General features: G+C 48.6%; 1 protein-coding gene across 2 annotated transcripts in view; it reads left to right on the top strand.

Annotated features, from left to right (window-relative positions):
- RAD50 (RAD50 double strand break repair protein) overlaps positions 1-26969 on the top strand; it is a 507735-nt gene that overhangs the window by 166624 nt on the left and 314142 nt on the right. For both annotated transcript variants that reach the window (XM_078653096.1, XM_078653097.1), the window contains exon 11: positions 23002-23184. In XM_078653096.1, the coding sequence (XP_078509222.1) occupies positions 23002-23184 (183 nt within the window). The remainder of the gene's footprint in view (positions 1-23001; positions 23185-26969) is intronic.

The raw sequence follows: 26969 nt of genomic DNA, 5'->3' as shown, positions 1-26969 counted from the left end.
CCTTGAGTGGGTCGTCGACCTGTACTGCAGGTGTCACTGGTATGCACATTTTAATTCCGTTTCCTTTGCGGTCCTGAAATGGCACAGTGCAGGTTTTCACGCATGCACATATGGACTGCAGGAGTTCCTCTTGCCCATGCTTGGAAACATCCCGATGCATGTCAGTCAGACTTTAAAAAAATGTTTTACTTCAGTTTCACTGAACAACATGGCTTCCAGGTAGACCGAGATAATGATTTTTTGAATATTCATCAGATCGTGGTAGTGTATTAAGATAATATAATATACACCAGTTTATCAAGTGCATATCAGATAATGGACAAGTACATAAATAAAGTTATGTAACCGAATTAGCAAATGGCTTCTTAATTTATTCCCTGGATCCATGCCTCATATAAATGATGTCTTCCTATCTGTTCTTTGTAGTCTGCATAGTTCTATTCTGGCAAGGGGGATCTCTTATTACAAAATCAATCATCTAAGACGTAAGTTAGCTCAACTGGTTTCTGTTTCACTAGTCCTATTCTCTCGCTCTGCCAGAAATCTTCAGAGTTGGCCCCATATATAAGTTTAGCTCTAATAGTCTGCAATGTTGCATATGTTTCAGCTATTTCATTTCATACCGAGGCATCTCGCAGCCAATCTTGCACTTTTGGGGTCGGGCCTTTTATCTCTACATGAGCTAGTCTGTGCTTTGTTGCTTGCTAGTAAGATTAGTGGCGCAGTTAATCTTGTGCATTATATATGAGTCGCTATATGTAAACAGTGACATTTTAATCGAACTGTGAAGATACATCTCCAGTGCCGGCTTTTATTGATTGAAGCAGACATTGACAGCAGTACCACAAGGGTTATGGCCTTCACTTGGCCACTCTCAGTGCAGATATGTCCCCACTTGGGTGAACCTCCTGCTGTCAGGGTGGTCCACTCTAAACATGTAGATTAACCCCATCTTCTTGGCAAGAGGAGACCCACAGCCGATGGGTATCCCGCCGGTTACATTCTTAAATAAGGCAACTTGTTCTCAATGTCTGTAATGTCTGCGGAATGACTAATTATTTTCTGAGGTGGGTAGGAAAATGTTCTTGTGTGCATTGATTGAATATTCTTAAATTTGAATTAAATAGAAAATATGATTATGCGTTAAACAAAGACTTACATTGTTGCCTAATGTAACCCAATATGTGAGTTGGAAGTGATTTTTCAGAAAAGTGGCGTAATAGAAACATTCCTACCATCACACATGCCCCTAACCCATAGCTTTTATTTGTAAAAATTTGTTCACCGTAGTGCATAGACCAAGATCGAATTTAGCTCAGACAGTGTATTAAATTAAATGTTTCTTGTTTTCTGAAAGCCATTATCCAGAAGGCAACGTTTCACCAAGTGAGAGACAAGTGTTATGTTTCAGTTCAGTTCGGGCTGGACTGTTCCCATGAGGCACAGAGTCAAGGCTGATTTGCATATGGCCATGTCTGACCTGGGGTGGTGTGGAGTGCAAAAAATACGATGGATTTAGGCCCAGATCTCTGTACTGGGGTCAATGTATGACATTGTTCTGCATTCTGTCCATCAATTGTTGTTTTTGCATTTGTCACCCCGAGTGGGATGGGTATGCTCAGACGTGAGTCCCATGCTCTCCACACCACTGGAGTCAAGCTATCCAGGCTGATGACGGCTGATAGCCAGAAACCGGTCCTTGGATGCTTGATTCCGGTCCAGGAAAGACATGGCTTGGCAGTTCGGGCTGGACTGTTCCCATGAGGCACAGGGTCAAGGCTGATTTGCATATGGCCATGTCTGACCTGGGGTGGTGTGGAGTGCAAAAAAACGATGGATTTAGGCCCAGATCTCTGTACTGGGGTGAATGTATGACATTGTTCTGCATTCTGTCCATCAATTGTTGTTTTTGCATTTGTCAGTTCAATAAACTACAGCCTTTGATTTTTTTTTTTAGTTCTGGAAAGACTTGCTTAATGATTTGAGTTTTGGGTGGCTTTCAAACTCTAAGGAAGATGCTCCAAATATAAAATATGTTAAGACTGAAAACTGTGTCTTAATACAAGCAGTAGTGCAAAGAGTGATAGGGATATTAAACTATTCAGTTGTTGATTTTTGGAATCGGATTTAATATATTTAAAATTCTATTTTCATATCCAGTTGTTTGTGTATTTGGGGGCATGGAATTACCAAGTGGAAATACAATGTGAGCGCTATTTATTAATGCATGAAAGTCTCATATTTTAAGTTTATCCTAATGGAGTCTTATTTCCAGTATTGGTGATGTTCCTAACACATTAGTCTCACCATTGCAATGTTATATTTGATAAGTCATAATTGTATGGTGCTGTTTAGGGTGTTTTCTCCTTGGAATGCAAGACAGTTTGATAACCTCACATGAAGCTATACTTCCGTTCATTCTCACTTTTGAGTTACATTGTGCAGAAATTGTATAAATTGTAATGGTTTTTGTGAGGTGTGTGGAGTACACCTTTGCTTCATAACTTTTCCATTTGATGGATACTTATAACCACAGATTCCTCACCTTGTGAATATTCTCCAGACGTTAGACTGAATCTGGAAACTTTACAGCAGTACTCCTGCATGCCGGTAGGTGGCGTCGTGTGACTCAGTGACAACAATTTTCCAACTCCAGAAGTGCCAACCAGGGCTGCAGATATTCACCACCCATCCATGCTGACATGTGTCCTTTCTTTCAACACGTACAGACGTGGATCCACAGCTTCTCCTTTATCTTTGACAGGACTTTTCTTCACAAATAGTTCTAGGTTCCAGTGTGTAAGAGAGGATGATACTTCCCAAAGAAAGGTTTAAACCTTCTAGGGACTGTCACAGACAGATGTCTGTGGCTGACGGTCTTGAGGCATGCCTGTGGTACCCGGGGTTGGAACACAACTCCTGGTCCTACAGCAACTGTGTCCAGATGAAACTGAAGACTATATTGGACCAGAAAGCGATCTCTGTCCCCAAATGTCGAAGGATTCCATGCAGTAAACAGTCTAGAAAAAGGTGCCTTTCACGAAGACTTTCACCCATCAGATATTTGTCTCTTTTGAACTCTTCGAGTAAGTTAAAAAAAGAAACACAAGCAGTCCAAGCAGTACTCTTCCCCATCCCATAACTCTCAAACTCCAGAGAAGGTGAAAGGGCATCAACCTACCTTCCGGTCTCGCTCCCGATCTCCTGAGGAGCCAATACCAAGTTTGGTCCCGGTGACCCCTGAATTCCTGGATCTATAGGTGACACTGCAGCAAGTTGAGGCTGTTTGAGAAGCCACGCTGTTTATCTTCGGCACTGTGCCAGTTTCCTCTGGCACGCCTTCAGGTTTTAATGAACCACAGGAGCCTGGGTTGGACTTCCACCAGCGGGCCATCTGTGTCCCTCTGAAACCATTTGGGGTTCCACCCTGACTCTGGTGCAGATTTCGGTCCTGGTTGCATTCCTTATGCCAGTTCCTTTTGCATCCATGCCGGAGGAGGATGCACAATCCATTGTGCTTTCGGCCTCCCAGCCAAACATGTGTTGACCTTAACTAATGCTACGTTTGATCAACTGGAGCGCAGGCACCTGGTAACCCCTCAGATTATGATAACTTGCCTTTACAACAGGGTTGAGCTCATGCTTTACGCAGTTTCTTCTAACACTGATTCAGACAACAACAATTTTGATGAAGGGGATGATTTTGTCCCACAATACCATGAGGGCAATTGGCATGATAAACTTTAAGGATACCTAGTGGCTTTGTAACTTCCCCAAACACTGAACTTGTCTATCCTCCTAGCCCAGCAACAGAAGAAAGCACCTCCTTCACTTTTGTGATGTAAAGGGCGGCAGAAGTACTGTACCTCCATAGTGGGTAGTTGTAGTTCAAGACTAATGCTCTTTCACAGGTCCTCATGTCTTACCAGGCACCTACAGGACCGCTATTGCCATTAAATGATGTCCTCTCATATACTCGCTTAGGCATTTGGGCAAAACCATGCTCTGAGCCTCCAGCCAATCAACAAGTCGTTCGTCGTTATAGACCAGCATCCAGTGAACCTGCCATTCTGACACCACAACCCATGACGGAGAGTTTGGTGGTACAGGCACCAACAAGTAAGGCGAATCATAATGGGTTCCCCACATCCCTGCCTGATCATAAGTTTAAACACACAGCGACGTTTGCCAAGCGTATATTTTCATCTACGAGCCTTGCTTTGCTGTCTGTCAATGCCTGCTGTATCCTTGGCTGCTGCACCCATGCACTATGGGTCACAGTGGATCAAACTCTGCCAGCAGTTCCGGACGACCTCCTAGCGTTCGAACCCAAGCTATCTATGATGAATGCAACACAGCAATGTTTGTAATCTTTTCTGGTTCGGATACAACCACCTGCTTAGGTCAGGTGTTTGCCAGAGGTGTGGCACCTCAACTCCATGCCTGACTGGGGTCAGGCATGGGGATGTTCTGTGCCCCTTGGATATTCACGATAGTGATGGTAGTAGTCTCAGACCAACTTCAAAGGTCAAGGGTTCCAGTCACCCCCTTCCTTGACAACTGGCTGTTGAAGGTGGACTCGCACCAGGCAGTCATCAACCATCTCCAAACTATGGTAAATGTCTTAACATCATTGGGGGTTCTCTATCAACATACCAAAGTCACATCTGACTCCTTAGCAAAAGCTGGAGATCATCTGAGCTGTTCTGTATAATGTACAATTTCTTGCCTTCCTCTGGAGAGCTAGGACATTTATTATATGGCTCAAATTGGGTTTCTGGTTCGCTATGATATAGACCGTGGCCAGGCAGAACCCACCAATCTAGTCAGGGTCCGCTAGATACACAACTAAGATAACCTGTACTGTCCTTCTGGTGGCTTGGCACGGAGCAGTCAGGCTTATCTATAGGGGCCATGTGTAAAGTATATGTGCAACACACTTGCACAGTAACACAATGAATGCACCACAAAAAGACTCCACACCAGTTTATAAGAAATGGGCTGTTGTTTTATAAACGAAACAAGACCCAAGTGACAAAAATGCAATGTACACTTTTCAATGTATCACATTAAATGCCCACAGTAATCACAGTGCTAGAAAAAACATGTTTTGCAGTCATTAAGGTAAGCCTTGTGCTAGTAGCATGTACCATCGTGTGGTTTCTGAGAAGTATTACTTCCTCGCCGTCGCAGGGCAAAGCAGTTCACAAAACGGCACCTGAGTTTCGTTTTTATACAGGCCCCTCGGTACCATGGAAATTCAACAAAAGGCGAACCACCTGCAAATGTGCGGCTCTGTGAGTGGAACCTCGGGATCTGACTCCTCAGTACAGTACCTTTCAATCGAGTTGTTGTCTGGACTCGTGAGCGGACCCTGCTTCATTGATTGATCTGGGTCACAACGACAGCTGACGAACCTCGCGTCCTTGACATGCCTCTGGTCACTTGAGCAACGTGTCGCAGTAGAGCCATGTTGGAAGGTGCTGCAGCTGTTGAGAGTGTGGCAGTGACTTAGAGCGGCACAAGCACAGCCGGAACAACTTGAGCCCCGTAGACAATGCTGGTTGTTGAAAAGCGAATAACTAAGCCCTTGGCAAAGGTGAAACTCTGATCATTATGCTAAGATCGAGGCAGCGATCGGCTCACAAGCCGATCCGTGTCAAAACCCACTCGCCGGACTCACCAGTTACAGACCCCACAGCAGTGGAAGGGGGTGAGCCCTTGGAGAACACTTGTAGTTCAGTCCAGCACTGCACAATGGTAGTAGGCAGCAGGCCAGTACAGCACAGCTGGTTGCAAAGTTGTTGTCCCTTCTGTAGTTCAGCAAACAGCAAGTCAATACAGCAGAGCAGTTAGCAAAGTGGCAGTCCCTTATGGCAGCACAGTAGTCTTTCTGGCAATGTGCAGATGCAGAGCCAGCAGTGTCTGGTTATAGGTCCAACGAATACACCAAGTACTTATACTCAAAAGTGCCTTTTGATGTGGGTGTGACTTCAAAAGAATTCTCTGAAGTGCACAGGTTCCACTTTCAGCCCAGTCCTGTCTGCCAGCCTAGCTATGGGGGGGGGTACATCAGTCCTTTGTGTTGGGACAGGACACTACCTATTCATGTCACATGTTAGCTCCTCCTCTCCCTCTTTCCCAGGGATACCCATCAGCATGCAGATGAGTGCAGATGCAGTTGAGTGCCTTGTGCTGTGTCTTGAGGGAATGCACAAATGTAGCTGTCACGTAGCCTAGGTCAGACCTGTATTGAAGACAGGCTATCAGGCACACAGAGCAGGAAGCGCAGAGAAATGTTCACTTTCTAAAAGTAGCTTTTCTAAAATGGTAAAGTTAAATTCAACCTCACCAGTTATTAGGATTTATCACTACCATGCCAAACATATGAAACATGAATGAGATAATCCTCTCTGATCAGGAATTACATCTTAAAATTGTAACCTGTGAGAGTAGTACTTCACATTTGTGAAACACAAAATAAGCTGTTTATCACTACCAGAAAATGTCAAACATAAAGGTACTTTTTCTACCTTTTAGTTACATAGCACCCTGCCCTTAGGGCAACCTAGGGCCTACCCCAGGGGTTACTTACATGTAATAAAAGGGGAGCCTAGGGCTTGGCACATAGTTTTAAATGACAGGCACATAGTTTTAAATGCCAACGTTGAAATAGCAGTAAATTACGCACACAGGCACTGCAGTTGCAGGCCTGAGACAGATTTGCAAGGCTACTTCTGTTGGTGGCTGTTAGAACCGGGGTCTCTAGTTGGCAGGGGTATGCACCCTAGTCCAAGTAGGGACCATCGCTTCTGACAGGGTGGCTTGGCGGAAAGCAGGATGGCTAAACGCAGGAGGCAATGTGTAAAGTATTTGTGCAACACACACCAACAGTAGCGCAGTGAAAACACACACAAACAGACTATACACCAGTCGCTTATGAAAATATAAAATCTTTATCTATGTTTCAGGTGAGATCAACAATAAGGTAAATCCAATTTTTAGGCAAGGTGAATCAACAAAAACAGTTCCCCGATATCATGAGCTCCTCAATGGCACTATTAGTTGACGGTGTTCTGTGTACAGAAAGCAATCTTGTCAAGTCTTGTTTGGTTTAGGCAGAGTGTTCATTTGCCAGCTCAATAGCCGGTATTGATATTGACTAAGGGAAGCGTGCGTAGGAACTATCCTAATTAGCCCTCCGGCACGCGCGTCAAGAATCAAAGGGGAAATCTCGGTCCCAGGCGAAAACCCCTTTGCGCGGAGTGTCTGTTCGATCTCCTCTTTCGGCAACTGTCCGTATTTTGCCCCTCGAGGCCCTGGACCTCAGCTAAACACCCTTCAGTCCAGCTGGCCTTCCCCCAGCGCGCCCAGGCAACACAACAAGTGGCTGAGGATTTAGCGTTACCTGGGAGGCTGATCTCTTGCTGCGGTGTGCCCCGAGGCTTTCCCCTCTCTGGAACCTCTCGCCCAGTGTCCGACACTTCCTGGGGGGACCGGAGCAGCTTCCCGGCTCTGACGTGGCTTCCCTCGCTGACGGGAGGCTGACGCCCTGCTGGGAGGTTCCTTCCGCGACTGCCGTTCGTCTGTGGTGACGCGCCTGGGGAGGGAATCCCGGTTGCTAGGCGACGCTCACACGGCCTCCTCGCTGGTAATATCAGTCCCATTGCAGACTCTGGGCCAGCAGCGACGATCCAGAGGACGGCTTCAAATCCGGTCCTTCACTCGGGCCAGCGGCGACGAACCCGGGGCCAGCCTGAAGTCCGGTCGGCAGTAAAGGGCAAGCACCCGCGCACAGCGCTGCGGGGGTGCTTTTGGTGACGCGCTCCGCTCGGGCCAACGACGGTGATTTCAGGCTCTCAGCGCTTCCTCCTTACAGCGCTTTGCAGTGCCTCAGGGGTCCCGGGTGGCAGCGGTGATTACCAGGTCACAGCGCTTCAAGCTCACAGCACCTTCCAGTTCAGGTAGGGTCCCTGAGCAGCGGCGGTGATTTTTAGGCGTACATCGTTGCAAGGGCAATTTGTACACAGATCGTTGCTGTCCGTATCTGAAAGAGACACGTTAGTGATAGATTCCTTACCCTAGAATATCCCCAGGTGTCAGACTGGATCCGGACAGTTTTGCTAGTAGTGCCCCTGAGCGTCCGTAGGTGGCGTTGTGCGGTCCGTGTTCGTCGCTGGCATCGTATGCGCCGAGATGACTTCACAGAGACTACTTGGGCTCCACCCATGCCCGCTGACGTCAGTTCTTTCTTTTTCCGCGCCAGTAAACGAAGATCCGGTTAGAGCACGTACCTCAGTCATTTTTAGGTCGAGCTCTCTCGACCTATTGTCACCGAGTTGCTCCTCAAGGGGGATAGACTGGTGCACGAGCGCCGATTGCACATCGTGGACGCGCATGCCCAGCCAGCCCCCCCCCAGCCGTGCACATCACAATCACGCACGCACACAGCCACACGGAAGCACGCGCGCGCGCACACACACACACACACACACACACGCACACACACACACCCCCCCTCTGCCCCCCACCCACTCACCTGGCTCTTTCCGCGTGTCCCTCTCCCTCTGCAGCGGGTCAGTGTAGGCAGCAGGCAGCCACGGAGGTCGGCGTGTCTTCTCCGGCGATCCGATGTGCACGCTCACGGTGACATGCGCTCCCACTGCTTTCGCGCCCGGCATTACCATTTCCGCAGTTGCACCAACCTGACCAAAAAGCATAACCATTGACGTGTGGAGCGTGGTCAGCCGATGACCAGAAGCATGCCTAGAATGACAGCGCAAGCGTGGACGGATAGTGCTCTTTTATTTAGAAACCTGTAATTTAGCGAGCGCACCTCATCCGTTGTGCTGTTAAAGCAGTGCTTGCGCATGCGCCGTGATCCAATACGATCGGAGAGGGAGGCGTCCTGTTTTAGTTCACGTTCGACGTTCCCTGTTCTGTGCGTGTGACATCACCAGGATCGTTGTTGTCATGTGTATGGTCCTCTCTTTCCACCGTCATGTATGTGCTCTCAGTGCATCCCGGGCGGTGCCGTTTACTATTTTCCACAGTTGTACTTTTCATTCTTGACTTCGCAGTAGTGTCTCCACACCAGAGGTGCACAACCCTTGGTGTGCATCAGCACACATCTCTTTACCTTTATCAAGATGGCGCCAGTCGTGCTGCTCTGACGCTGCGGGTAGATTCACATCACTGAAGCAGGAGGTGCCCCCTGGCATGAAGCCTCCTCAAACAATGTTTATCAAGTGCTGGTAACTGATGCGGCCCAAGCATTCAGTGACTGCCAGGCAAACTACCACTAGGAAAACCATGTTGAACCGCAAGTACCAGAATGCACTTGGGAAAGGATTCTGACAAGCGCCTGATGAATATTGTGTGATGGGCTCCCGTGCGAAGCAGCTGCAACACAACCCTGCAGTGGGTCACCTGCACCTGGACAGTCATGTGGTGAGTTGGCTCTAAGAAGGCAAACTCTGCCTTTTGGAGGGGCGATAGCTTTTGGACATTTACCCTGGAGCGTGGCCGTGCAAGACTTTGAGGAGGGGTCAGGTATTTGTACATCGCTTCCTGCCCTCACTCAGCACATTCGTCATGCTCTCAATTGAAACTTTCTTCTAATCCGACGACAGCTGTCTGAAAATGTGAGAGGCAATTCGATTTTGCTCAACCACAGGGAGAGCGGATTAGAAAAACTACAGAATATACAGAAATTGACTAGACAGGTTTCTGCTTCAAAATACTGCTGAGGGGTCTTGTTTGAGCATGTACTTCAATTGTAATGTAGGATAAAATGATAATAAAACACAATTTATGGAAGTTATATTTTTATATTTTGTGCTGCAGGAGTAGCAATTGCATCGCTTCCTAAAATGCATATTTCTTTTCTGTACTTGAGGGCAGTTGCACAATTCGTATTGGAGAATATTAAGAAGGTTCTTGTCATATCAAGTCAAATTTATATTGCTGTGACTTCGAATCATTTTTAAATCAGCTATTATAGTCAACCCCTTCGTGACATGCAGCCCTAATTATTTAGCTAAATTGGGGTTTCGCCTAAACCTCGTTCCCATCATCCTCTCAACTGCAGGGACATGAGCAGCAATGAAATGAGCAGCTTTTTTGTCGGTCATTGTTAATGGGAGAAATAGAGTATGCTTATGTGATACATTTTCACTCTGTTACGGAGGATCCAGATGTATGTTTACAATCTTCTGTTTTTCACCCATGTATGGTCCAAAACACACTATGGTGCCTTTTTTAAACGTTTGTCAATGTGAAACAGTATTTCTTTACCAAATACAACTCGCTGGTGTTTTGTAGCCTTGTCTAAATGGTATAATTTTAAGTATGATATAATTTTAAGTATGAATTAATACAGCCATTTTGTTTTTAGTCCAACATTTAGAGATTGTTGTCGATTTCTTAGTCACTCCTTAATGGTTGTCATATCTCTGAACTCTGGATCAGTTGCTGGGTCATTGTTGCCTTCTGTATTTGGAAAGACATTTTCATATTCATGTTAATCTGGAACTTTACCATGCAGCCAGATTTTGACAATTTAGCAAAATTAGAGCTCAGGTTCCTGAGGCGTTCCCATCTGTGATTACAGTATCAATATTTAGACACTTTTGTAAGGAAATTCTATGGAATACAGTGAGTGCCTTTCTCTAAGTTATGCAAGTATTTATTTTGAAAAATAGGAGAGAGATGTACATTTCCTTCCTTTGCTCTAATGAGCATTTGTGATTTTTGAGATTGACAGTGTCCACAAAACCAGAGTAGTTGCTTGTCTACAGTCGAAATATTTTCAGTCTCTCTTTAGCCTAGCAAAGGGCACAGAGATGCCACTATAGTGCAGATTGTGTGGTATACAACTGCCAGTTAACATTCACAATAATTGGAGCACTGTAAGACCCATAGGATCGCTGAATTAGTGTCTAGTGAATGACTTGAACTTCTCTTGGGTGCGTTATGTGCTTGGTGGCATGAGTTTAGCTTGATAAACCAGATGCAAGAAGGATAATCAGTCCTGCCATTGGAAGGGTATGAAGGAGGGGTGGGTAATACCTCTGTGACAGTGTAGTCAGCAGAACCTGTCTAAATAGGGCTCATTCCATTTCAGGTAATTCTTGAACATTTGGTAAATTTGTTGTGTTTTCAATGTTTGATTAAGCATGTCATGAAGTGAATGACTAGTGGCTGGCCTCGTTCATATATATATTTTTTTAATAAGAGTTCATTGTAGTTGATCTGAGCAATTGTACTTGATCTCAAATTGTTGGTGCTAATGTATTAAGGTTTTGAAGATAATTGCCCTAGAAGGTCTTGTGCAGGTTCTACAATCGTTCAACATCAAGGTAGTGGTTGAGTGTATATGTTAATTCAGTTAATGTATATGCTGGCCACTTGAGTCTGTATCTCTGAAACTGTTGTATGCTCAGTAATATTGCTGTAGTCTAGTCCTAAGAGGACCAGATATCTGTTAAGGTCTATGAAGGGAGCAGGATAAGTACGTTTTCAATAAGGCGAGTTAATAACGATTGATGGGAGCCATGTTCACTTTGCAGGCTGGATTAAATCAGCAATTTAGAGTAACAATTTTCTGATGTGAGTGCACTAGATCATGGACTGACCGTTTTTAGGTCTCGGCCTGCGTAGGCTGCGCTTGCGCAGTCTCGCTGGTGAGACATTTTGTTTTACAGTATGGGGGATTGAACCCGCCCCTCTTCTCCATTGGCTGGCTTCCTAAACGGAGGCCAGCCATTGGAGGAGAGGGGCGTCACTCCGTTCAAGCCCGGATTTGGGGGGGTGTTTTTTACGTTCTTTCTATTTTCTTTCTCTCCTCTTCCAATTGGCTGGAATTTTACATTCCAGCCAATGGGAAGAGGAGAAAATGAAAAACACGCCCCCCAGTCCTAAAATGTCGGGGCTTTTTCGGGAGCCATTTCTGCTGGACCGCCGCCGGAAGAAGTAGAGAAGCTGCCGAGTCCTCCGGTGAGTGCTCGCTTTTCTTGCCTCTGTTCCCTGATTGTGTCCGTTTTCTGGCGTCTGCCCCCTCGTTGTTCTTGCTCTCCTGCCCCCTCGTTCTTTGTGCTTGCTCTCCTGCCCCCTCGTTCTTTGTGCTTGCTCTTCTGCCCCCTCGTTCTTTGTGCTTGCTCTCCTGCCCCCTCGTTCTTTGTGCTTGCTCTCCTGCCCCCTCGTTCTTTGTGCTTGCTCTCCTGCCCCCTCGTTCGTTGTGCTTGCTCTCCTGCCCCCTGGCTGTGCTTGCTCTCCTGCCCCCTGGTTGTGCTGGCTTTCCTGCCCCCTGTTCCCTCGTTGTGAGCTTTTTTTCAGGCCTCTGTTCCCTGTGTGTGTCTGTGTGGCTCTGTGTGTCTCTGTGTGTGTGTGGCTGTGTGTGTGTGTGTGTGGCTCTGTGTGTGTGTGTGGCTCTGTGTGTGTGTGTGTGGCTCTGTGTGTGTGTGTGGCTCTGTGTGTGTGTGTGTGGCTCTGTGTGTGTGTGTGGCTCGGTGTGTGTGTGTGGCTCGGTATGTGGGGCTCTGTGTGTGGGGCTCTGTGTGTGGGGCTCTGTGTGTGGGGCTCTGTGTGTGTGTGTGTGTGTGTGGGTGGGTGGCTCTGTGTGTGGGTGGGTGGCTCTGTGTGTGGGTGGGTGGCTGGCTCTGTGTGTGGGTGGCTCTGTGTGTGTGTGGGTGGCTCTGTGTGGGTGGTTCTATGTGAATGACTCTGTGTGGGTGTCTCTATGTGTGTGTGGGTGGCTTTGTGTGTGTGGCTCTGTGTGGGTGCAAATGCAATAGGTCTCGCATTTGCGAGCGATTAAGCTATTGGCATTGTAAATTACAATGCCATTTATTTATGTTTTAAAAACCAAAAACATAAATAAAAATAATGTCATGAGCAATGCCAATAGCTCTAACTTTAAGAATGGCGAGACCATTGCATTGTAAATGCTTGTTTGACCATCTTTTTGAGACTTTTATCTCGTGTTGGTGTTCCCTGGTGCAAGTAGGGATGCCTGGTTTTTAGTCCTGCGTGGCCTGCCGTTGCAATATGTTGGTGGCGGACCCTCACGACATCTGTCTCTACAGCCTGGAGCATGAGCAAGACTCCTGGTCCTGTCTGGACTGTAGGGCTATGTCTCGAAGGCCTTGAGGAGCGGCGCCTGAAGTTGCTTGAAGTTTGGCACTCGTCCACGTGACGCTCGAGGTCCAGGGGTCGTGGTTCCAGTGACCACTAGCAGAGCCGTCATCACTGCTCCTCGGGATCGGTCTTCACCCTCGGATTCGGGTAAGAGACAACACAAAAAGAAGTCAAAGCAGTGTTTTATCTCTCCGACGTCCCCCAGTCGGTCCTCGGATGCGGACGAGGGGGACAGGGGCTCTGCCCCTGTGGCTCCTTCAAAGCCTGGGAGTCCTGCAGCCTACCCACCTTACCAGCGTCCGTCGGCGACTCCCGCACAGGTGCAAGAGTTTCTTGCTGCCATGGACCGCCTATTTAAGCTTTTTTAAGTACCACGGTCCCGTGTTAGGATCCTGCTGGTCCGTCGACTACTCCGGCGGATCCAGCCCCGGTCCTGCCAGCGGCTCCAGCGCCGTGGGATCCTGCTGTATCCGGCCTCGTGCCAAGAGGTCCCATGCTGCCGGCTCTGGCACCCGCACTGCCCTCGGCTCTGCCAGCGCTGCCACAGTGGATACCGTTGATTCCGCCTCTGCCCCGGTTCCCAGACGGGTTTGTTCCCACCTGGGATCTGACTTGGGACCCGGTGCTGGCCTGGCCCCGGCCTGTGCCATTCCTGGCACCTTTTATCCCTTCCCCGGTCCCTGCCCCACTGCCGAGGCCGGTGCCTATAACGCCGGCGGTGGAGGATTACTATGAGGGGTCCGAGAATGCACTTGCTCGTCAGTGGGATTCTGAGCAGGAATGGGTGGACAACTTGGAGGAGGCCGGCGGCCTTGACATCTCTCTGGTCCAGGGTTTGCCTCTCCCCCGCCCACTATGGAGGAAGGCTCCTCGTATACTATGGTGCTCCGTCGGGCAGCGGAGGTCCTTAACCTCGATCTCCCCTCTGTGACCCTTAGGTTTAATCTCCTCACTGAGGTGCTCCAGTCAGCGTCCACCTCATCAGAGCTACTGCTGCCCTTTAATGATGCCTCACTGAAGTCTTGTTGGGCACCTGGTCGCGGCCGGCCACAGGGGCTCCTGTGGATAAAAATGTCTCCAGGCGCCATCGCCCGCCACCGGGTGAGCCTGCCTTTCTGACTACTCATCCCACACTGGAGCGTTTAGTCATTCAAGCCTCGACGTCCCAGAGTGCCTTTCCCACGGCTCCACCGGATAAGGATTCTAAGAAGTTGGAACAGTTTGGTAAGTGGTGGTTCTCGTCAGCCAGTTTAGGGCTGCGGTCGCTGAACACCGCGTGCCTTTTGTGCCTCTATTCCCACACGGTGTGGGATACCGTTGCTGAGGTGTTGCTCAGTACCTGGAGGAGGTCCAAAATGTGCTGTCTCAGACTGTGGCTGAGGGTAAGGATGCAGCTAGGTTCACCATTCGTTGTGGCTTGGACACACGGACTCCCTCGGTAGGGCAATCTCCACAACCATGGCGCTTCGTCACCACGCCTGGTTGAGGTCCACTGGGTTCTCCCTGGACATCCAGAGCTCGCTCATGGACATGCCTTTTGACGGCACTGGCCTGTTTGGTGATAAGGCCGACACTGCATTGGAGCGTTTTAAAGACTCTCGAGCTACGGCCAAGTCCTTGGGCCTTTCCCCCACGCTCCCGGACACGTCTAACTTTCATTCCTTTCGTGGCCATTGCAGAGGTGCCATTGCCCTTTCGTTCAGCCAAAAGCCTGCGCAGAACCAAACTCAGCGCACGCGTATGCGTAGAGGCCGCCGGGGTGGCTCCGGGGGCTGGCTTGATGGTCAGTCCACCTCCGCCCCCGCGACGTTCACCTCAAAACCTTCCTAGTCTGAGCTTCAGGTCGCACACCACCCCAGTGGGTGGCAGGATTCGACATCACCTTCCCCACTGGTGTTCTGCCACTTCCGACAAGTGGGTGCTGCAACTCATCCGGAGGGGTTACTCCCTCCCCTTCGAGTCTACCCCCCAGCCATACCACCTCAGTTCCACAGCATGTCGGGGGATCGCACTTCTCCAACAGGAAGTTATGGCCCTCTTGGCCAAAGGGCCATCAAGCGCGTTCCTGGGCCAGAGGTAGGACGTGGTTGATATTCCCACTACTTTCTGGTTCCCAAGAAGGACAAAGGGTGCTTGCGCCCCATCTTGGACCTCAGGAACGTCAATCGCTTCCTCCGGAAGGAGTAGTTCAAGATGTTGACTCTGGCTCAGGTCTTGGCTGCCCTCGACCCTGGAGACTGGATGGTAGCGCTAGACTTGCAGGACGCATATTTTCATATCCCCGTCCTGCCGGCCCACCGGCGTTACCTGCGGTTCACGGTAGGCCAGCAGCATTTTCAGTTTGCCATGCTCCCCTTCAGCCTTACCAGCGCCTCTCTGGTGTTCCTGAAAGTGATGGCGATGGTCGCAGCTCATCTGCGCAGGTCAGGGGTGTCCGTCTTCCCCTACCTCGATGACTGGTTGTTGAAGGTGGGCTCGCCCCAGGCAATCGCCACCCACCTTCAGACTACGGCCGTCTTCCTGCACTTGCTGGGGTTCTCCATCAATGTGCCGAAGTCGCACCTGAGTCCCTCTCAGAAGCTCCCCTTCATCGGAGCGGTTCTGGATTCTATGCAGTTTCGGGTTTATCCCCCCGAGCAGTGAGTCCGGGATATTCAGGCTATGATTCTGATCTTTCAGCCTCTATCCCGGGTTCCAGTCAGGATGACCCTCCGGCTCCTGGGCCTGAGGGCCTCCTGTATCCTGCTAGTGCAACATGCCAGATGGTATGTGCAGGCTCTGCAGTGGGACCTGAAGTTCCAGTGGGCGCAGCATCAGGGCAACCTGTCTGATCACGTCCATATCTCGCAGGGCACGAATCGTGATGGGGTCAGTGGCAGATCCCTCTCCCTTCCCCAACTGGAGCACACAGTGGTGACGGATGCGTCCCTCCTGGAATGGGGAGGCCAATTGGGAGAGGCGGAGATCAGAGGCCTCTAGTCTCCGGCAGAGTCCCGGCTCCATATCAACCTTTTGGAGCTTTGTGCGATCCGACTTGCACTGAAAGCATTCCTTCCCTCTGTCCGGGGAAGTATAGTGCAGGTGTTCACGTACAACACCTCCGCCATGTGGTACTGCAACAAACATGGCGTTGTGGGGTCGTGGACCCTATGTCAGGAGGCTCTGAGCCTCTGGACATGGCTGGAACATCAAGGCATTACCTTGGTGGTTCAACACCTGGCAGGTTCTCTGAACGCCAGGGCGGACAAACTCAGATGCTGGTGCATGATGGATTACAAATGGTGTCTGAACTCGGACGTGGTGCTAGGTTTCTTTCTGCAGTGGGGAGAGCCTTGGTTACATCTATTCGCCACCGAAGAGAATGCGCAATGTCATCGGTTCTGCGCGTTGGAATTTCCAAGGTGGCACTCGCTTGGCAACCCTTTTCGCCACGAGTGGCGTTGCGGTCTGTTGTACGCCTTTCCACCTATACCACTTCTGCCCGGAGTGCTGAAGAAGATTCGGCGCGGCCGGGCCCAAGTCATTCTTGTGGCTCAGGATTGGGCACGAAGATACTGGTATCCCGAGCTACTCACCATGGCAAGCGATCCCCCGATCCGACTGCCTCTTCGGGAGGATCTTCTGTCGCAGCAGCAGGGAACTGTCCTTCACCCAAACCTGCCCAGCCTCCACATCCATGCGTCGAGATTGAGCAGCAACAATCGACAACCTTTGTTCTTCCTCCCGAAGTCTGTGATGTCATTCTGGCAGCCAGGCGTCCCTCCACAAAAACGGTATACGCCTGCAGGTGGAACAAGTTTGTGGCCTGGTGCACAGCGAAGGCTGTGGATCCACTTTCTGCCCCTCTTTCTGAGTTTTTTTTGTTCCTTCTTTCTTTGGCCCAGCAGGGGTCTGCTCTGGTCACTATCAAAGGTTATCTTTCGGCTGTTTTCGCCTTTCTACGGCTTCCTGATCCGCCTTCTCTTTTTTATTGCTCATTTGTTAACCGTTTTCTGAAAGGCATTATGCACACGTTCCCTCCCGTGCCATTCATCATGCCTCAATGCGACATAAACCTTGTCTTGACGTTTCTGATGTGCGCTCCCTTCGAGCCCCTTCATAACTGTCCTCTGCGTCTTCTCACCTTAAAGACTGCTTTCCTGGTTGCTCCCACCTTTGCCATTAGAGTGAATGAGCTCCATGCTCTTTCTTCTAAACCTCCTTTCCTTTCTGTTCACCTGGACAAGGTGGTTCTGAGGACCTGTCCTTCTTTCTTGCCTAAGGTTGTCACGCCCTTCCACATCGGGCAGACCATCACTTTGCCCATGTTCTTTCCGCCTCTGCATCCTTCCAAAGAGGAAGAGAGGCTCCACCGTCTGGACCCAAAACGTGCGCTCTCGTTCTATCTGAAACGCACACATCAGTTCCGGGTGGATGACCAGCTCTTTGTTGGCTATGTGGGCGACAAAAAAGGTTGGTCCGTGAACAAACAGACCACCTCTCGGTGGGTCGTTCTCTGCATCAAGGCCTGGTACTCATTGGCTAAGAAGGAGCCTCCTGTGGGGCTGCATGCCCATTCCACCAGGGCAACAGCAGCCACTACTGCCTTGGGACGTGGCTTTCCCTTGCAGGACATTTGTCAGGCAGCTACGTGGGCCTCGCTGCACATGTTTACCAAGCATTACTGCCTTGACAGTCAAGTCCAGAGAGACGGTTTCTTTGGCCGTTCTGTTCTCCGTGACTTTCTGGTGTAATCATATTCGTAGACCCACCACCGGGGTTGGTATTGCTGGGGTATCGATTCTAAGGTAAGGAATCTATCACTAACGTGTCTCTTTCAGATGCACAAGTTACTACTTGTGTAAAGATATATCTGTAAGACACATTAGTTAGTGATAGATTCCTTACCGCCCCACCAATCCTCCCCGTTCTGCGAACTGATTACTAGGGTCAAGGACATCCCTTACAGGGCCCTAGTTTCATGGCACCAGTAGTTGGTTTCTAGCATGGCTCTGCGTTCCTGGCGCAGAAAGTCATGCACAGAACTGACGTCAGCGTGCATGGGTGGTCTCCGTGGCGTCATCTCGGCGCATACGACGGTAGCCGCGGATGCGAAGCCGCGCGACACCACCTACTGACACGCAGGGGTACTGCTAGCAAAACTTTCCAGATCCAATCTGACGCCTGTGGATATTCTAAGGTAAGGAATCTATCCCTAACTAATGTCTCTTACAGATATATCATTATACAAGTAGTAACTTGGGCTATGGGCCATTTTTTTGCAGCAAGGCTGTTCCACCATGTTGCTGGGACAGTCCTTGGGTGCAATTATTGTGATTCCCCAGTAACTAGAAGGGGGACCAGTCAAAGAGGGAAAATAAGAATGGAGGCACACTGGAGATGTTATTCCTGGGTCCCCTCTAGCAGGGCAAGATCAGCAGGCAGCGCAACTCAGCTAACTTGGTGCAGCAGTTCCTGGGAGCAGTGAGCCTCAGCAGTGTAGCAATTCTCCTGGTGCAGCAGTCTTCACTCTAGCAGAGTTTCTTCCTGCTCCAGTAGTGTAACAGAGATGTGTGGCCAGAACCCTTCCTATTATACCCTAAGGTCAGGTGACCTGGAGGGGCCGCATTTTCTGGAAGAATCTAGGGGGTTGGAAATTTCTGGAAAAATCCAGGAGGCTCTGGGGTGTTCCCTTTCTTTCCTACTGTCTGTCAACAGGGACAAAAGGCTACAGTTGCAAAAAGTCCCAGACCATGCAGACTATCAGCATGCAGATGGAGGGTAGGTTTCACTGCAGTAGCAGGGTCTATGGTTGATAGACTAGTGTCACCATGCTTTTAAGGGAGAGCACCTGCACCTCAGCACTGTTTAGCAGTGGTAAGGGGTCCATAGTCCTAAGAACAACAAAAATGTGGGGTCCAGTGGGAGGCAAAGAGGACAAAATGTTTTAGGGGAAGACCACTCTAGGGCTGACAGGTCTAACAGTGGCAGAATCATTACTGCAGCCCACCAGTAGCATTTAACTTACAGGCCCTGGGTACAGGGTGTACCACTTTACAAGGGACTTACAAGTAAATAAAGCATACCACTCAGGTTTACACCAATCACAAACCTATTTAGGGAAGAGGCATATGCACGTTAACACTGGTCAGCAGTGGTAAAGTGCTCAGGGTCCTATGGCTAACAAAAAGATACAGCAAAACGTGGAGGTCAAAGCAAAATGTTTTGGTGGAAGGCCACCTGAAAGCTGACAGGTCTAACATGTTATGGTCCCAGTGCTTCAGCCTCTGCCCTGGATCTTGGTGCAGATAACTAAGGCTGCTGAGATTGCTGGCCTCATGCATCCTGCTGCAGAACCATTCCAGATTGCACATGGAGGGGGGGGGGGGGGGGGGGGGGGGGTCTGCGGGGAATCTAATGTCCAAGTGGGAACAGCATCAGGGTATTATGCCAGACTGTATCCAAATTTCAGAGAAGACTGAAACAGACCTGCAGTGAGGTTGGTATAGATGCTCATGAACAGCACCACCACCATGTGGTACTGAAAAAAGCAGAGCATAGTGGGGTTTTGGGTCCTTTCCCAGGAGGCTCTTGCCTCTGGAAGTGCCTGGAACACCAGGAAATTTCCTTGGTGGAGAACAGAGTGGCATAATCTCTAAATGCAAAGGCAGACAAGCTCAGCGGCCAACGCATGTGGACCATGAATGGCGGTTACACTCCGAGGTGGTGCGGGCCATCTTCCAACAATGGGGAGAACTCCAGACCGATCTTTTTGCCACCAAGGAGAACGCATAATGTCAGCTTGAAGTTTCCAAGAGGCTATCTCTCGGAGATGCATTCTGCCTAGGGTGGACAGCGCAGCCCATCAGCCAAACCAATCCGAAAGGTTATAAAAGCTAAGTTACTTCCCTCAATTTCATAAGGGCAACTAATCTTTTCTGGGGCATTAACCAACACCATGGAGTCTGCCAATTGCCAAGCATTTAAACAGATTTTCCAGATACCCACCCACGCCCGGAATGCGTTAGTACTGCTGGAATTCGGACTAAGCAAACAATCCTACAAACACTGGGCTTCGATCATACGCTGCGATCTAGGGATATGTGCAGCCCCTCAAATACAATGAAAGCAACTCTGAAAGAAATTTTCACTAAAGGCAAAAATCCCCAGGCAGACTCCCTATCTACTGCTACAGCGAACTACATCTTGACTTGTCCAACTGGGGGGGTTTTATTCATCAACGAGGAATTTAAAAAAACATTTCAAGGAAACAAGTAAGACTATTATTCAAGCAAGACGACCTGGGGCTCATAGAGCCCTCTAGTAGCAATATCTGAAACTTAGCCAGCTCCTACAAGGACAAACTGAGCCAGCCATATCTTGACTCAGCACTGAATAAATCAATCTTGAAGCAAATCATGTCAGTCGGACTTATGGTCATGCCAATAAAAGACATAAACATTCACTGGAAATCCCTTGAGGTGGTCACCTCTTGCAGATTGTGTAATCTGTACAAGAAGAATTAGGCTCACCTAGTTTTTATTTGACCTTATTTGAGTCCGGCACGGTGCACTTTATTGAAACCTCTGTTTTTAAATCACGGCACCCATACCTGCCCAGACGCAATGAAAGTTTTTTTAGTTTAGTGACCCCCATAGAACTGGCTAGACTAGCGAAATTTGCACGTCAACTTCAAGAACTCATAAGCAAAGACCGAGCCTCAGTGTAAAGGCAGACCATAGGTCCAAATTAGCGAGCACATATCAAGATTCATGGACTCTTACTTTATGCCCTGTGTAACTGTTCGAAATGTACTAAATGAAATGATACGATTTTGTTTTTATCAATGACTGAAGAAGGTGCCTGGAAGCACACACCAGGCACGGCCTTTTGTAACAATTTGTATTAATTTAAACAAATTCATTAATTCATTCAATAACTCCTGTATGCATCCCGCCTCTTCCTCTCCTGCTCCATGTTCTGAAGAAGATCAAGAATGACTGGGCCCAAGTCATCCTTATGTGACCAGATTGGGCAAGGAGAGGATGAACATCTGTCTTTCAATGAATCTGCCACTTGTGCAGGATCTTCTGTTGCAGCTGCAGGGCAGGGTCCTGTACTCGTGCCAGTCCAATCTCCAGCTCAATGAATGGAAACTGATTGGCAGCATTTGACCTTATTACTGAGGTACTGAGGCCATTGATGTCACCTGCAAAATTAGTGTTCGCCAGTCAATTCAACAGATTTGTGGCTTGATGCGGTACCCGCCAAATTGATACACTGACAACTGCCAAGTTGGCTGAAATATTGATGTTTGTTTTGTTCCTGGCCCAGCAAGGACTTACTTTGGACACAGTTATAGGCTATTTGTTGGCTCTTTCTGCTTTTCTTTTACATTTTCTGTATCAGCTATCATTATTTAAATCACTTGTTGTTTTTTAATTGTTTGCAACACTTATTTTAATCTAAACCTTTTATGATGCCACAGTGGGAGTTGGAACTTAGTTCTCACTTTTTGTGCATCCCTATTTGAGCCACTGCTCAGTCATCCATTAAGGCCTCTGACATTGAAAACAGTCTTTCTTGTCACCATAACATCAGCTCAATGTGCGAATGAGCTGCAAGTTCTTTCTGTCAATACACCTAATACAACATTCTTTCCAGATAAGTTTGTGTTGAGGGCCTGAGCTTCTCTTCTACTGAAAGTGGTCGCTCCATTTTATGTCAGGCAGGCTATCGCCTCCTGGCTTTCTTTGATCTGTCTCATCTCTCCGAAGAGGAAGAGAGACTCTATTGTTTGGACTCCAAGAGAGCACTAAACTTTTGCATAGATCACGCCAAAGAACATCAGGTAGACTAGTAGCTCTTTGTGGGGTTCTCTGGGTCAAATAAGAGCAAAGTAGTGCACAACGGTCCATCTCTTGATGGATTGTTCTCTGTATTAGGATCTGCTGTGCACTGCCTAAGAAAAGCCTCCAGAAAGCTTGCTTATTGCACCAGAGCCAAAGCTGCTACCACTGCACTGGCACGTGGAGCGCCTGTCTTGGATATTTGTTAGGATGATACATGTAGTCTGACGATAGACCCTGCACCTGAGAGCACGAACAGCCTGAGAAAGCAACTGACATTAGGATGCTTGGGTGATGCTTATATGCAGCTTTGCCCATCACTTCTGGAGTGGAACGACATTGGTGCGAAGGTGCACTTTGCCACACTCTGGCACGCAGGAGTAGTGCTTTAAAATTTACAAATCCAGCATTGGGAATGTTCACGAGGTGAGGAATCTGTAGATCGAGTATACAGCAGAAAGAGAGTTACCAAAGGTAAGTAAATTGTTATTCCAGGCTGAAGGATCTTCGGTTTTTTTCTTCTTCAGTGTCTTTTTTATGTTTTGGGGTTTCTCTTCTTTTCAGCTGTAATCTTAATATTTGAGAATCAAAGACTGGTAGTATGGAGATTACTGTGATGCTTTGTCTATAGGACAAATTAGTTCCAGATGGAGACATGAATATACAGACACATTGATGCCCAACTGGATAGAGCAGAGATAATTTCATTCATCCTTTTAACTTTATTTAGACTTCTCAAAGACTGACCACCATTGTTTGAAAGTTAAGGATGCCTATAGGCTTCTGCTAGCTCCTATATTATGTTTTATGCATTCTGCTTCAAATATCTGAAGGTAGTTATGGAATTTCCATTATAGATTGTAAATCCAAATTGGCCTGTCCTTTGATAGTTTGAGGCTTTGGGAAACACATCAAGGTGTGAAAAGCAGCTTTACAACATCATAATACAGGATAATCTTTTATAGTGGTTGAGAGCAGGAAGTCATGCATAGTTTGTTTAAGCTTTTTTGATTAACCTATTATGTTTCTTGGTTAGGAGCGTGAACTTGATGATGCAGAGAAAAGCTTTAACATTGATGCCTTAAAAGTTGAAGTGACAGATCTTCAGAAGGAGAAGGCCGAATTGGACCGAGTGTTGCGCAGACTGGATCAAGAAATGGAGCAGCTAAACTTGCATACTACAGCACGTACTCAACTGGACATGCTGAAAAAGGACAAGGTAACATTAATTTCCTTATGATTTTTCTGGTTGTATTCTGTGCCTACAACTGCTATCTGCAAAGTGGTTAGCAAGCAAGTGCTCCACTTTGCAAACCTAATTGACTTTCAAACTCCTTTCTGCTTTAAAGTACCTTTGTTATGGTTTACACCTTTGGGGGAATAAATGAAAAAATGCAACTTGCGTCAGCTGTGAACCAGTGACATCCATATTGGTTCTTTACTCTTTTGGCTCAAGGTTTTTAATTTCTTTTGACTCAACTATTTAGTAGCATTATTATAAAAAAAAATGAATGTACAGTGTGTTGCATGCTCATAAGATGATATATATTGTAGATTCTCATAACTTCGCAGATAAGTCTAAATTCAAGGAAAAAAGATATAGCAAAATAAAAGACATAATCCATAGTTATAGAATGGCTACCCTCAAGCCCAAGTTAGATGTTCTTACTTCTCTTAAGCATATTTCTTTTACTCAAGGGGTGGGTGAAACAAAGACTGTACTGTAGGGGGCACTAGAGAGAGCAGCCAATCTGCCTGTTCTGCTGGAGACTTAAAGATTCCAAGTGACAAATTTAGTGATCTTTGTTTTTATTTCCCATGTTTTTGTATTTTCCTTTGTTACAGTTCCCACTTCTTAAATGCACATGTCTTTCCGACAGGGGCATAAATATTGTCTGTTCATAATTCTAAGGCCATCTCCTGATCAAAATGCTGACACGTCATCACTAGCTCAATGTCAGCAGCAGTTGTGCTCACCTGTAGATTACAACATTGCATACTGGAAATTAGAGAGGATGGAGTGACTGCACTATTCTTTGGGGGCTCTTATAAAGAACATTTTGAAAATGATCAGCATTAGCCCAACTCTTTCTGCTCTGAACTGCGGACAGTGATAGCAGGGACATCTTAAGAATTTTGGGGGGCCGAGATCATACCTGAATAGGGGCCCCCTGCTCGCAAAAAATTAGAATTTCCTATGCATTTTCATCTCAAACATGACCTTGGCAACTACAGTCGGATAATTGAAAACCCTCTTCCTTGGCCAGTTCTCCTCTGGGCACAACATTGCACCAAACAGTGTCTCTCCACCTAGTCAGCACTAGTGAAGTAGAAAGACTAGTGACATCGACAAACCAGCTACATATGGTGCAGTGAACTGGTGTCTCATCTTTCGGGCCTGTACATAGAGTGCATTTTTGATGTGATATAGACATCTAGCTGCAGATTCCTTACCTTTGAACTTTCAGGCGCCAGACTGGGTCCGGAAGTTTTTACTTAGCAGTACCCCTGCACTGGTAGGTGGGGTCGGTCGACTCAGTGTGATGTCATCGGCGTTGTGTTCACCGTCATATTCACGTCCGCATCATCAATAGAATCAATCAATCAATCAGTCATTTGTTAAACGCACTACATACCCACCAGGGTCTCAAGGCGCAGGGGGGAGGAGGTGGGGGCCGCTACTGATCGAACAGCCAGGTCTTTAGTATCCTCCTGAAGGTCAGCAGGTCTTGGGTCTGTCATAGGCTCAGTGGGAGGGTGTTCCATGTCTTGGTGGCGAGGTGGGAGCAGGATCTCCCGCCAGTGGTTGTTCTTCGGATGCGCTGGACAGTGGCAAGTGGGAGGTCGGCGGAGCGTAGCTGGCGGTTAGGGGTGTAGAAGGAGAGCCGTCTGTTGAGGTAGGCTGGGCCGGTCTTGTGGAGTGCCTTGTGTGCGTGGATGAGGAGCTTGAAGGATATCCTCTTGTTGACGGGGAGCCAGTGCAGGTTTCTCAGGTGGGGGGTGATGTGGCCGTGTCATGGTACATCGAGGATCAGTCGTGCCGGGGCGTTTTGGATGCGTTGTAGTCGATTGATGAGCTTGGTCGGGGCTCCCGCGTAGAGGGCGTTTCCGTAGTCGAGTCTGCTGCTGACGAGGGCCTGGGTGACTGTCTTTCTTGTATCTGTCGGGATCCATCTGTAGATCTTGCGGAGCATGCGGAGGGTGTTGAAGCAGGAGGAGGAGACGGTGTTGACTTGCTTGGTCATTGAGAGCGTTGAGTCGAGGATGATTCCCAGGTCGCGTTTGTGGTCGGTGGGGGTCGGGGCTGCCCCCAGTGCCGTTGGCCACCAGGAGTCGTCCCAGGCTGACGGTTTGGAGCTGAGAATGAGGACCTCCGTCTTGTCCGAGTTCAGCTTCAGACGGCTGATCTACATCCAGTCGGTGACGGCCTTCATTCCTTCATGGAGGTTGGATTTGGCGGTGATGGGGTCCTTGGTGAGGGAGAGGATCAGTTGAGTGTCGTCGGCGTAGGAGATTATATTGAGGCCGTGCTGTCGGCGACGTGTGCGAGCAGAGCCATGTAAATGTTGAACAGCGTCGGGCTGAGGGAGGATCCTTGGGGTATGCCGCAGATGATCTCGGAGGCTTCAGAACGGAACGGGGGGAGGCGGACACTCTGGGTTCTGCCGGAGAGGAAGGAGGTGGGTCATTCCAGAGCCTTGTCTCGGATCCCTGCGGCGTGGAGGCGTGCGTGTAGTGTGCGGTGGCAGACGGTGTCGAAAGGCGGCGGAGAGGTCTAGGAGGATTAGTGCTGCAGTCTCCCTGCTGTCTAGCAGGGTCCTGATGTCATCGGTGGTGGCGAAGAGGGCGGTCTCGGTGCTGTGGTTGCTGCGGAACCCTGACTGAGAAGGGTCCAGGATTCTGTTCTCTTCGAGGTATCGGGTTAGCTGTCTGTTAACGATTTTCTCAATGACCTTGGCCGGGAAGGGGAGCAGAGAGATGGGTCAGAAGTTCTTGAGGTCTCTTGGGTCTGCCTTGGGTTTTTTGAGTAGGGCATTGATCTCTGCGTGTTTCCAGCTCTCTGGGAAGGTCGCGGTCTCAAGGGAGAAATTGATGACGTTGCGTAAGTGGGGTGCAATAGAGCTGCTTGCTTTGTTGAAGACGTGGTGAGGGAATGGGTCTGACGGAGAGCCGGAGTGGATTGTGCTCATGGTCTTGATGGTGTCATCGACGCTCACGCTGGTCCCGGCTAGCAAGGGGACGTGGTCGATGGTGTGCGGAGGGTCTGTTGTGTTGCTGTCTGTTGGGGCTGTCTGGGTGTTGAAGCCGTCGTGGATGTCTGCTATCTTGCGGTGGAAGAAGGTGGAGAGGGGGTTGCTCAGAGCTTGCGACGCCGGGATGTCATTGGTGTTGGAGCTGGGGTTGGAGAGTTCCTTCACGATGTTGAAGAGCTCCTTGCTGTCGTGTGCGTTGTTGTCGTGGTGGTCTTTGAAGGAGGTCTTCTTGGCAGCCACTCCGGCGCGCTAACTTCACTTCTCTTCTTTCCATGCAAGCCAGCACAGATCTGTCGAAGAGAGCTTATGCCGTGTCATTTTTTAACAGACCTTTTATTGACTTTCTACCAATTTCTTTTGGTGTGCTAAGGATGTCTAGCAAGAAGACCTCCAAGTTAAAGTCGTGCGACACCTGTCACCGCGCCATGTCAGTCACGGACCCCCACTTAGTGTCTCTCCGTTGACTGGAGAGTGACCACGACAAAACGTTGTGGTCCAATTGCCGGGCCATGGCACCGAAAGCTTTGAGGGAGCAGTCCCTAAAGCTAATTGCGGCCCGGAGAGCAGTGTCTCGGAAGTTGCCCTCTCAATCTCGGTCTCAATCCCGGTCCTGGTGGAGAGAAAGGTCCGAGCCCTGCTCTGGTGGATCGAAGTCCTCTTCTTCAAAGTCGTCAGGAAAGAGACATCACAAGAAGTCACAGCGTGCTTTGACTTTGCCACATCTGTCAAGATGGAGGAACCTCTGTGTTCG

Source organism: Lissotriton helveticus, chromosome 7 (assembly GCF_964261635.1).
Source record: "Lissotriton helveticus chromosome 7, aLisHel1.1, whole genome shotgun sequence".
In the NCBI taxonomy this organism is placed as follows: domain Eukaryota; kingdom Metazoa; phylum Chordata; class Amphibia; order Caudata; family Salamandridae; genus Lissotriton; species Lissotriton helveticus.
The sequence above is the reverse complement of the archived record's forward strand: the minus strand, read 5'-3'. Positions and strand labels throughout refer to the sequence as shown.